The 12,209-nt window shown below is 44.1% G+C and overlaps 1 protein-coding gene across 1 annotated transcript; it reads left to right on the top strand.

Moving 5' to 3' along the window:
• The first annotated feature begins 6,789 nt into the window (after positions 1–6,789).
• Positions 6,790–9,579, top strand: fzd9b (frizzled class receptor 9b). The gene has a single exon (XM_070829561.1). It carries the CDS (start codon positions 7,262–7,264, stop codon positions 9,017–9,019), a length of 1,758 nt encoding a protein of 585 aa, XP_070685662.1. The 5' UTR covers positions 6,790–7,261; the 3' UTR covers positions 9,020–9,579.
• Positions 9,580–12,209: the final 2,630 nt, after the last annotated feature.

Below are 12,209 nucleotides of genomic sequence, written 5' to 3'. Positions count from 1 at the left end.
CTGCTGGTGGACCGGTGTAAATATCCTTGGTGGCTCATCAGAGGAATGAGGGACAGGTGTGCAGGCAGGTGATCAGCTGACAACAGGCCTTTTTCACTGAACTCAATTTGATGTGTCACAGAAGGAAAAACACAGATGTAAATTTAAAAAAAAAGATAATAATAACAATGGCTGCATCCCATTTAGCTGCTTCAGGGACCTGTATTGTGCAGGCTGGCTCACTGTCACACTGTCGTGGTTTACTGTGACACTTAAATACAACAGAGCCGTTGGTTAATGTTATTAGTGACACCTGTGCTTTTGTTGCAACGATGAAGTCAAAATAAGGTGCAGGCTCTCCAGCATAAGTTTAAGATTGATAGGAAAGTTCCTCAACTTAAAGCACAATGACTTTCAACTTTGTACCCAAGCTTAACCATCTCAATGCTAAACATAACCACTGTTCATATTATACTTAAAGCCAACTTTTTATTTTCCAATCACATACTTCTACTACCTGTTACCCACGTGGGATCCTATTACTTCTGGTGGTCTTACACTGTGCAATACCCCTCACTCTGACCCCGGCACTGTAGAAAATACTATTTATATGAACCATCATCTGGCAACTCGATCAAACCTTTTTAGCAACAAGTAGCCGCTGTCCTTGACAAGGAGCTGGCAACACTGCTAAGACTTCTAAATTCAACCAGTAACCTAGTTTCCACTATTAATGTGTGGTTTATATGTAAGTGTTGTACATTAGTTTGACAAGTACAACAGTATAGGATAGATGTAAAGTTCAAAACAGCTGCAGGAAATAGCAGTGATTGTGCCCCAATTCTGTAATATGTATTTATACTACAAAGTATACACTCACTGTAGGTTGACACGACAGAGAACAAGAAATTACTGCACTAAACTGATGTTGACATGTACGTACGGGACGCCACCCCCAATTTGAAATGTGAAAGCTTCACAAATAGCCGTCACAAATGTTTTCCAAGGATTTATTGCTTCAATTTCTGTTTTACGCCATTGCTCCCTTTGCGCCAACATCCACGGTTATTTCACCTTTTTTCCAGCTGTGCGGAGCTCCTCCATTTCGGCTCTGTGCTGCACTGTGGGACGATCAACAGCACCGCCATAAATCAAATGATTATAGTATCCATGCTGGCATATTTAACTGTACTTTGTAATTTTTTTGTACGAGTGTGAACATACCACCGAAAACATCATTATGCGTTGTAGCTCAGTTGGCTTTGATACATTCAAATTCACAGTTATAATCAGTTATCTGTATGCAGAAGCATTTCAAAAGGACTTGGATTATTTTGAAACTTTAGCAGCTTGTTTAATTCCAGTAATGCTGACATTTTGAGGATATGACAGCAGCGTCGTTCCTGCTACCTGACACAGGCTGTAAAGGACATTATCTCATTTCAAAACACTGGAGGATGAGGAACGCAGATGGACCGAGGTGATGAATCAGGCCCATTCACTCAGTCACCTAATAGCACTACATAAAATTGCATAACAGTGAAACTGAGACATTTTGTGCACGCTGTGCGCTCATTACAGCAAATAACAATTTCAAATTGTGGATTTGGAAAGAGGTGAACAGTGTCACTTAAAGACACATCACAGCTCTCTGGAAAACAAGAAAACTACAAACATAGCTGCTGCTTACTTCCATTCGCCTCCGGTGTCTGCACATTTGCCCACCAGCACTGCGTAAATTACTGCACAGTATGAACAAAGGGATAATTGCATGATCCAAGCCTCAACAATTTGCCATTATACTCCCTGTCAAAGGCAGTGCACTGGTCCAGATGTATTGCTTTAAGTGTGAGGTGTCTCTTATTACACCCATAACAATCTCAGACAGGATAGTAATGTCATGCCGGGCTGTGGCAAGGCTCTCCCATTGTTCTCCATGGGATGTTTATAGCTTTGTGCCTGATATATGATAACCAATAAGTAAGAGGTAGTAATTACAAGGCCCACACTCCGCCGGATCGCCTGATGAATGCGTGAAATAAAAGAAGGGGGGGTTTCTTTGTGGAGGCTAGTTATTACAAAGACACACAAGGACTTGACATACGGCAGTATTATGAGCAGGAGAGCGCTGGCAGGGGGAGAAATAAATAGCATATATCCATTTCCTCCACTAAATGGCAAAGTAAATAGCATTGACCTTCTTAAAACAAATCCACTGCAAACGTCCAAATCAAAATACTCAGCTGCACATTATTCCTAGTCTTTCCCCATTCTCCGTTCAGGTCGAGAAGAAATAACACAATTAGGTGAAATGCAAACACACCAAGAAAGCACAATGGTATCCTGTTGTCGGGTCCAGGACACCGAGCTGAGCTGCGGTCAGACCTTGTGTCTCCTAAACTCATCAGCCAAGAAGCAAAAGCCACCCAAACTCAATTTACTCAATAGTTAATTTGCACATCAAGCCAGTAAGAAGTATCACAATGGATTACAGGAATTGTTTGACATTTTTGAGAGTTAAGAGTTAGATTAGAGAGGATTAATACTGCTCTCATGTCTGTACGGTAAATTTGAAGCTACAGCCAGAAGTACGCAAGCTTAGCATAGCGACTGTAAACACAGGAAAACAGCTTGTCAGGCTCTGTCCAAAAGTGACCAAATCTGCTACAGTGCATTAATTAACACATTAGATCTTATTTGTTATGTGGCAGACTTTTTTTTCTTGGCCTGGCAAAGTAACTTCCTAACATATAAAAAGCTCATTAGTAAGCTTTAAAGGTGATTGATGTTGTTACATATGGACTGTTAGGAAGAAACAAAAAATAATTAAATACTTTCTTGCAGAGAGTGAGATGAGAAGAGTGATACCACTTTCATACTGTGTTAATACCATTAAGTGACCGATTGGAGCCAACATATGCCAGCTGGTTAGCTGAAGCCAATTTTACATCGTGGCCAAACTGTGTAATTACGACAATGGCGTCCGTCACGTGATGCCATTGGGCCCGAAAAGCCTTTTTTCCGCTGATATCAGCTGATACATTTTTTTGAGAGTCACAAACCCCACAAAAACGACTCGTTGTCACCATCAGAGTTTGATCCATTCGGTCCAATAACATTTAAGAAGTCTGGAAGAGCCGCACAATTACATAATCTTATTCCCATTTATTATAGCGGAAGACTAGCCGGCTCAGCAGAACTGAGATGCTAGTGTGCGTGCTCCTTGGCTGCAACAGTGCAGAAGATCTGGGTACGTGTACTACGCATAAAAGTGTAAAAACAACATAAGACAAGTGCTAGCTGCAGTCTACATGCTAAGCTAAACTAACTGTATGCTGGTGGTAGCTTCCAATTTACTGCCAAAAAATGAAGGAGGTCGTCTCATCTAACGCAAAGCAATAAAGTACATATGAGCATTTCCCTAAATGTAAAACCATTATTTCATATTTAACAAAAAATTTGCTTAACGGGGGTTACTATTCTCGGTTCAACCCTCACAGATACAAATTTAGGGTCAGTTCTTTATAATCCGAACTGCTTTGAGGGAAAAATCTTGATCCACCAGCGCTCCCACCTTAAGTGGCTTTGCGACTTGGGCACTAATGCAACCTGAAATGTGCTGCTTACCTTGGAGAAAGATATCTGTCTGATCATAATCTGAGGCCTTCTAAGGGCACGCTCAGTCTCCTCAAAGCCCTCTCTGATGACCCCTTGTCTTTGAAGTGTGAACTCGAAAATGTTAAAGTTGAGAGGCTGTTGAGCAGTAATGGAACTTCAGTCAAAGCATTTCTGTTTGATTCACCAAAAGCCTCGGCGCTGACGTACAATAAAGATATCATCTCGGAGTCTGGAATGTATTTCCTCCCCTGCTCGATCAGGCTTAATTTGAAGTCGGAGGCTAATTTTTTTCCCCCACCTGATGCCAGATCTGATACAGCAGCACACACACTGCCTTCATCCAGCTCAATTTGTCATCTAGAAAGCACAAGAACGGGAGATTTCCTTTCATAAGGCAGCGGTAAATTTACTGCCTGATAATACAAAATACTGTATTTAAGCGGCAGTATTTCTCACACCTCATTGGACAGGATCAAAATATTATGAGTAACGGTCGTTTTAAAGGAATAGTTCACCATTTGAGAAAAAAATGCATATAAGCCACAATAAGACAACAAAATGAAGTTTTTGAAAACGTTCTGCTAAGTGCTGTTTGCTGCAGCCTTATATTTGCATACAGGCATGACAGTGGTGTCAGTCCTCTCATCCCACTTTTAATAAAAAAGGGAATATGTGTATTTCCCAAAATGTTGAACTTACAACACACTTTTCTGTGATTTCATTGGCGTGCAAGAGGCCACAGCATCGTGCTTATTTCGGCACTTCGAACAACAAGCCATTCTCAGACCAGACAAGTGCAAAACTTCAGCAGAGTTTTAACACAGGGACTAATAGAGACAGTATGCAGTTGACAGCCAGTTCAATGCTGCAGGGCGAGAGGCCAAAATCCTCGAGTTCCACCCCTGTTTGAGAAAAGATCAAATGCTTGGTGCAACAGCTGTGGAGCTGCAGGCTCTCCCCATTCAGCCACTAGATGGAAACAATAGTCCTCTGCTCTGCACAGCCACTTTTGTATTCATTTGTTCCATGTTATGCCCGGTTCTGTGCCCCGTTTTGTGTTTTTTCATCATGCCAAACATCCTATTAACTGGGTCTGCGTGTTTTTAGAAGGATCATCCTTCAACTAGTCCACCCTCAAAGCACCTTCCACTGCTGAAGTGTCCTTAAGCAAGGCAGCGAAATGACTGCCAGCTTTGTTTTATGGAAGAAAAGTGACCCACGGGGCTCAATAAAGTTTCACATTATACTGCATAAAAACATTAGCAGAAAATGGTGACAGAGTAATTATGAGTCAGCAACAGTAAAACGCCACTGGGACTATCATTTTACAAGAGGTGCGGGATATTTTCTACAAGTACACTGGAAAAAAGTCTACTACTGAGTGTTTGACTCAGAGCAGAGGCACATTTCTACTCTGAATCCAGAAGGGAACGTTGTTGCTTCACTGTTTTTATTTAATGCTATAGTTCTTATATTTGCTTAATAAAAGATAGTTAATTAATTTTGGACCCAACTGATGGTTGTTAATGTGACTCACTGTTGTTGATAAATGACTGTACAATCACCCACCAGTGATGAAAAGTAAAATATATCATTTTGTACTTTTACTGCATTTGATTGTAGCTACTTTGCAGGTGGTGTGTTCATTGTTATGCTAATTGTATGTGTATCCTCCTCCAACATGAAAATGCTGCTTACATGATAATGTCTCAGCACTGGTGGAAGTACATTTACTCAAACACTGTACCCCAGTAGACGTTTAAGGTGTTTTTACTTTACTTTTACTTTAATTAGTAATCTATAAAACAAATATAGGATAAGCTTATATGTATAATGTCTTGCTTTACATAAAACTACCCATCCCTATATGACGTACTTAAAAGTAGTTCCAACAGGGAAAGGAAACGTTCTGCTACATACCAGAGATTTGATTCATATTTGAGTATTTTACTGATTATATTTACCGAAGGGTTAAATGGATAATTGCCCCAGTGCCCCACACACCTTTAAGAGCCCCAAATGCCACATATGTACGGTTAGGGTTAGCCTAACCCTCCTTAAAAATGCTAAGGGCCTTAAGATGGTGCCTACATACTGAGGATTTGTAGAAGACCTGTTTATTAAAAGAATAAAGTTAAACCATGTTTTTTTTTAATATAAACAAATGTATGATAATCTGTGCGTTCACTAACACAAACAGATGAATTATATATTCATCTTGCAGTGGCATAGGTTCTCAACTTACCACCATCTGTGGGGGCCCACAGCCCATTTTTGCACCGGGTCGCCCTAGCAGGTTAATCCGGCCCTGCTAATTCTCAAGTATATTGCTGAATGTTTGTATATTTTTACATTTCTAATATATATATATACAATTATGTAAATATACTTCTTCCTGCATTGTGCATGAGTAATAAAAAACCAATAAACTCAAGGGTCAATGGTGGAGGAATTATTCACATCCCTTGAGTAAAAATAACAGCAATGCCACACTGTAAAAATACTACAGCTAAAAGTCCTGCACTCAAAATGTACCAGTGGTGTCAAAAAAGCATTCATCATGCAAGAGTGTGTGTTGTAGCATAGTATTGTATTATTGGTGTGACTAAGTAGCATTTTACTGTTGAATTTGCAAATTGCAGAACAAATTTGAACCATTTTGTACATTTTTTACAGCCCACAGTGTGGGCTGTAAAAAATGTAAAACTTTTGCTATGTCAAATAAATGATGTTACATGTGCAATATTTTCCTCCTCTGAATCATAGTGAAGCACAATGTTGGCTCAAGCAGCCCAAACTGAAATACTCAAGTCAAGTGAAAAATCCTGTGAAGTGCAGTGTTTGAGTGAATGTACATTCCACCACTGCAAAACACAACTTCGTGCACATGTTTTTCCGACAACACCTCTGTAGTTTTACTTCATTTTAAATTCAAATGCACGAGAAGAGGGCTGGTTCACACAGTGGCAAGGCTGTTCCTCGAGCAAAGGGTCTGAAAACTATTCAAAGCAGAAATGTCAGAGGTATTTGACCGCGCTCCAGCATCTGTCTGATAATTTTCCTTGTGTGGTGCTGCCGGGTGAAATGTGAGCGTCACGGAGCGCCCACCTCGCTCCTCCTCCTCCTCCTCCTCCTCCTCCCTGACTGGAGTCCCACTGAGCGGCTCTCAAACTTCAGTGTGGAGCCTGAAAGCGGAGGACGAAGAGCAGCAGCCGACAAACACGCCGACACTGGTGGGCAGACGCGGCTGAAGAGCCTTTCTGGAGGAGCCTCCATGTCTGCTGCTCATCCCGGTGACGGAGGATTTAACTCTGAGCTGTCGGTGTTTGATCCGGATCATTTGCCCTCTTTTGTTTGTCGAAGTTTCCGACTGTCTCCTCATAGTTACGGACCTTTTATCGCTTCTGTCTGTGGGATTAATCGTTTTGATTGAAGACTAAATAATTCAGCACTTGGTTACTTTCTGCGCACGCCTGGTGTTTTTTCTTTTTCTTTTTTTTCTTTCGGAGCGTCCTCCTAACGGGGCTGTGTGCGTAAAAGGAGACATTTGGACCTGCTTTCGCCATGGGGGAATAGCGGGGATCTCTCTGTAACCGTACCCCGTGTTTTTGACCTTTTTCATGCCCATTTTTAAAAGACAGAGCTCAGTTTTTTGACGAACACAATGAGCATGGATGGCAGTCCGTTGAAGGTGGTGATTTTTCTGTGGTGTCTGCTGGTGATTTCTGGCTCCAGCTTTGAGATCGGCTCCTACGACCTGGAGCGAGGCAGACCGGCCAAGTGCGAGCCCATCGTGATCCCCATGTGCGAGGGGATCGGCTACAACCTGACCCGGATGCCCAACTTCATGGACCACGACGACCAGAAGGAGGCTGCCATCAAGCTGAACGAGTTCGCCCCTCTGGTGGCTTACGGCTGTGATGTGCACCTCCGCTTCTTCCTCTGCTCCCTCTACGCCCCCATGTGCACGGACAAAGTCTCGACCTCCATCCCCGCCTGCAGACCCATGTGCGAGCAAGCCAGGGAGAGGTGCGCCCCCATCATGAAGAAGTTCAGCTACACCTGGCCGGACTCGCTCGACTGCTCCAAGCTGCCCACCAGGAACGACCCCAACGCTCTGTGCATGGAGGCTCCAGAGAATGAGACCCGGACGGAGGTCAAGAAAGGCGAAGGCATGCTTCCGGTGCCCCCTCGGCCCAAGCAGCCGGGCACCAGCAGCGGACGCCCCCCGGGCAGCGTGGGCTCCTGTGAGAACCCAGACAAGTTCCAGTTTGTGGAGAAGAGCCAGTCGTGTGCGCCACGCTGCTCCCCGGCTGTAGACGTCTTCTGGTCCAGGCAGGACAAAGACTTTGCCTTCATCTGGATGACAGTGTGGTCCATCCTCTGCTTCGTCTCCACAGCCTTCACCGTCCTGACCTTCCTCCTGGAGCCTCACCGCTTCCAGTACCCAGAGCGCCCCATCATCTTCCTCTCTATGTGCTACAACGTCTACTCTGTGGCCTTCATCATCCGCTCAGTGGCCGGGGCTGAGAACATCGCCTGCGACCGGGAGCACGGCGAGCTGTACATCATCCAGGAGGGGCTGGAGTCGACGGGCTGCACCATCGTCTTCCTCATCCTCTACTACTTTGGCATGGCCTCCTCTATCTGGTGGGTCATCCTCACCCTCACCTGGTTCCTGGCTGCCGGGAAGAAGTGGGGCCACGAGGCCATCGAAGCCCACAGCAACTACTTCCACATGGCGGCTTGGGGCATCCCCGCTCTGAAGACCATCATCATCCTTACAATGAGGAAGGTGGCTGGAGACGAGCTGACGGGGCTGTGCTATGTGGGCAGCATGGACTCCGGGGCGCTCACGGGCTTCGTCCTCATCCCTCTGTCCTGCTACCTGATCATCGGCACCTCCTTCATCCTCACGGGCTTCGTGGCTCTCTTCCACATCCGCAAAGTGATGAAGACGGAGGGCACCAACACAGAGAAGCTGGAGAAGCTCATGGTGAAAATCGGCATCTACTCCATCCTCTACACGGTGCCGGCCACCTGTGTCATAGTCTGCTACTTCTACGAGAGGCTAAACATGGACTACTGGAAGCTGAGGGGGCTGCAGATGACGTGCGGATCGTTCAACGGCCTCAGCAGCGACTGCTCGCTGCAGACCTCGGTGCCCACGGTGGCCGTGTTCATGCTGAAGATCTTCATGTCGCTGGTGGTCGGCATCACCAGCGGGGTGTGGGTGTGGAGCTCTAAGACCCTGCAGACCTGGCAGGGCCTGTGCAGCAGGAAGCTGGCAGACAGGACTAGAAGTAGGAAACCCTGCAGCGGTGTCAGCTGTGGCAGCACACACTGCCACTACAAATCCCCTGCTGTGGTTCTGCACATGGCCAAGACTGACCTGCACTCAGACAACCCCACACATGTCTGAGAGAGGAGCATCTATCACACACACACACACACACACACACACTGACAAATACAACCACATACACTCACAAACACACACACACACACACACACATACATGCCCTGAGTAAGGAGCTGCTAAAGACTTTGTAAGAAGACGAGTGGTTTAATTGGACTGTCAGTTACTGCTCTGCTGCTGCCAAGGGACACACAGGTACCAGCGTCACTATGAGAAACTATCTATAAACAGTATTCAGTGCATAAAGGGAAATGTTCAGTATTGTTACCCATAGTTTTCTGTTTCATAGTGTTCTGTGCAGTAGACATGCCCAGTGTTTCAAAGCAAAAATTAAGAGACTGTTATGGGAGGCATCTTGGGAAATATTAGTCTATTCTCCTCCCTTAAAGTGGCATGATTAACTGTATAAATCTGTATAAATGTTTTATTTATTGTAAATATATTTAATTTAAAGTTCACCTCGGCTCTTATCAGATTTGTTGTTTAGATGCATTTATTAAAGGTAAAGGGAAATTAAGTGCCTTTTATAAGAACTCTGGTTCTGGCCTTTTGCAGGAAAAATAAATTTGTGGAATTCATGTTCGGCTTCCTCGCTGCCTGGTGTTATTGTTGTCGTTCTGGTAACTATCTCACTGTAGCTTATGATGAATATTTAACCATTTAACAGTCTTAAACACTTTTACGTTTAATAGTCACAAATGATTGCTCATTGCAGTCTTGTTTTCCTGATTTTCCTGCCATTCTTCTCCTGGGATTCACGCATTTTTTTACAGCAAGGGCTCCGCGCCGAATGTGTTGTCTTCCAAGTGCATGCTACACATCCCAGAGGCGTCCTCGACAATAATCCTCAAAGAGAATCGCTGATGAATAGAGTGACAATCCGTGGCATGTATTAATGTTTGCATCATCGCCTTAAAAATGCAGCAGCAGTTTGCGGAGGAATATATTTAATTAATGGCTGTTTTAATCCCCTCACTGAATCACTGTTGTTGCCCTCTCACTGCTCCATTTGATCCCTGTGCAAACACTCAGCACTTTGATCTGAGAGGACAAATCTGAAGTGGATTTCAGCCTTATTGCACGGTTTCACTGACAGATCTCAGTTAAGCACAGGCACTCAAAATTGTGGTTGCTCATTGAGTAGGTGGATTATTAACTTTATATTTACGCGTGTGCTTCTTGGAAGCTGTATTCCTGATATTAATTAAGGGAATTCCACTGTACAAAAGATCCAAATTTCCATGCTTGAATGGTTGAATTTGATTTACCGCAAGGCATTTTGTTTGGCCAAAGTAACAGTGTACCATTAATTCTTGAAGAACCACCATCAGGTATAAATAATCGCTAACTGATTCAGAGAAAAAGTGCTATTTTCATTAAATAAATACCCTAAGTTGGGACTTTGCAAGTAACATTTGAGTAATAAAGTCCATTTTATTGTGCACAAGAGCCACCATGCTCTCACATGGTCCATAAAGAAGTGAAAATAAATAGCCTTTACATTATGGGACTTTAACAATTTAAGTGCCAACGTAAATTGCAGCCACACACAGCAAAACACAGTGGGAATTACAGTGTTTGACAGTTGTGGAGTTGATTATTTTGTCTGTGTGTGTGTGATTGTGTGCTATGTCACCAGCAGCAGCAGCAGCAGCACATGGGAGTGATAGCATGGAAAAAATGTGATGACCAGGAGCTTGTTTTCATTACATTACTGGAACCTCTGCAGTGTGAAGCAGGCGTGTGCTCGCCGACCTCTCCAGAGGTTAAAAGTTGTTTTGTTTTCATTTTTCCACCATTTGCAATTCCAGCAGGAGTAATAATAAGATTCGTGTACTACAGCTTGTTCCATGCACGTGTTGGTATTCATTTACTAAACACACACCAGTCTAAGGCAAAGATGCATTATGTCTCTGTGGTGAATTAACCACATTTCCACTCTGTGGATCTGTGCAACGCCTGAGTTAACTTCAATTACTTATTCCTTCCTTCTGCAGAACTAGATTTGGGTTAACTACCAACATCCTCCCCTTTTTTGTTTTCATTACTCAGCCATTGTAGACGTTGTCCATGGCTTGGCAGGCGAGCGCTGCGAGTCCTGGACTCTGACACTGCGTGGATCACATTTAAGTATTAAAAAAAGGCTGTTTTGCTTGGAGAGTGCTCGCAGCCAGAGACTCGGCTGGTGGTGTTTCAGCCACATGTTCCAGTTCATGGGCGCCTGAACGGGGGCGCGTGCTTCCTCCCCAGTTTACACTCCAGTGACATGACCCAGAGAGGCTAAACACTTGCTGTGTGAGACAAAAACCAGCTTGTCCCACCTGCGCTGAGCTGCACTGATTAGATAGGAAGGAGGTAGCTGCAGAGGGTTAAGGACATGGGGGCAGTACAGAGGGCGAGTTTGTCTTCTGCAGCAATGCTTTGTTTAAACGTTTTTTTTCTCCTTCTCAGCAGTTCATTTTTCATTTTTTGCCCTTTCTGCATTTCTTTTATTTAATTTTCCCATGTACTGCTGAATATGGCTAGGACAGGTTTTTTTGAAATTACAAAGGTCAACAGAAATGACTTGTCATACCATCAACAGGATGTCTTCGCTCTGTTTCTTTTTCCACAAATATGAATTCTATTGCTACATTTCCAGGTCACTGACAGCTATTTTTAGCTTCCCTCCTTTCACAGAGGAAAGGAATCACACAGCACAGTGCTTCAGATAGAGGCAAAGAAAGAAAGGCTCATTCCAAAAACAGAGTTTGTTTGAGCTGTGGTTCCTTTGGCGCCAGAGATGTGGCTGCCGGGAACACCTTCCCTTCACACACACACACACACACACACACACACACACACACACTCACACCTGAGGTCTGCAGTGCTGGAGCAGCAGCAGCCAATCAACCCCGAGCTTGTTCTGCAGAAGACCCCACCCCATCTTCCAGTAATGTCCAATTTCAGGAGTAAGTGAGCGTGGTCTCGCTCGAAAGATTTAGCTTGGCCCAAGTCTCCGCACTGTTTTTCTTCTCTTCTGGCTCAGGAGGTTAAATAGTGTCAGAGTCAGTCGCACTGAGCAGCAAGTTTGTGTGGGCCAAAAGTGAGACTACTCCCAGAAAAGGCAGCACTTTTCCTTATAGGTTTCTCAGGAATATTTCATTGTGCTGACCGAGAATGTATTTATTGATTCTAAAGCAACACAGAACAG

This window comes from Pempheris klunzingeri, chromosome 4, assembly GCF_042242105.1.
Source record: "Pempheris klunzingeri isolate RE-2024b chromosome 4, fPemKlu1.hap1, whole genome shotgun sequence".
Taxonomy (NCBI): Eukaryota; Metazoa; Chordata; class Actinopteri; order Acropomatiformes; family Pempheridae; genus Pempheris; species Pempheris klunzingeri.
Note: the sequence above shows the minus strand (reverse complement) of the source record. Positions and strands in the feature narration are given on the sequence as shown.

What these genes read in the sequence shown, in the direction of transcription:
- fzd9b (XM_070829561.1), top strand. Translation starts at nt 7,262, where the DNA reads ATGAGCATGGATGGCAGTCCGTTGAAGGTGGTGATTTTTCTGTGGTGT.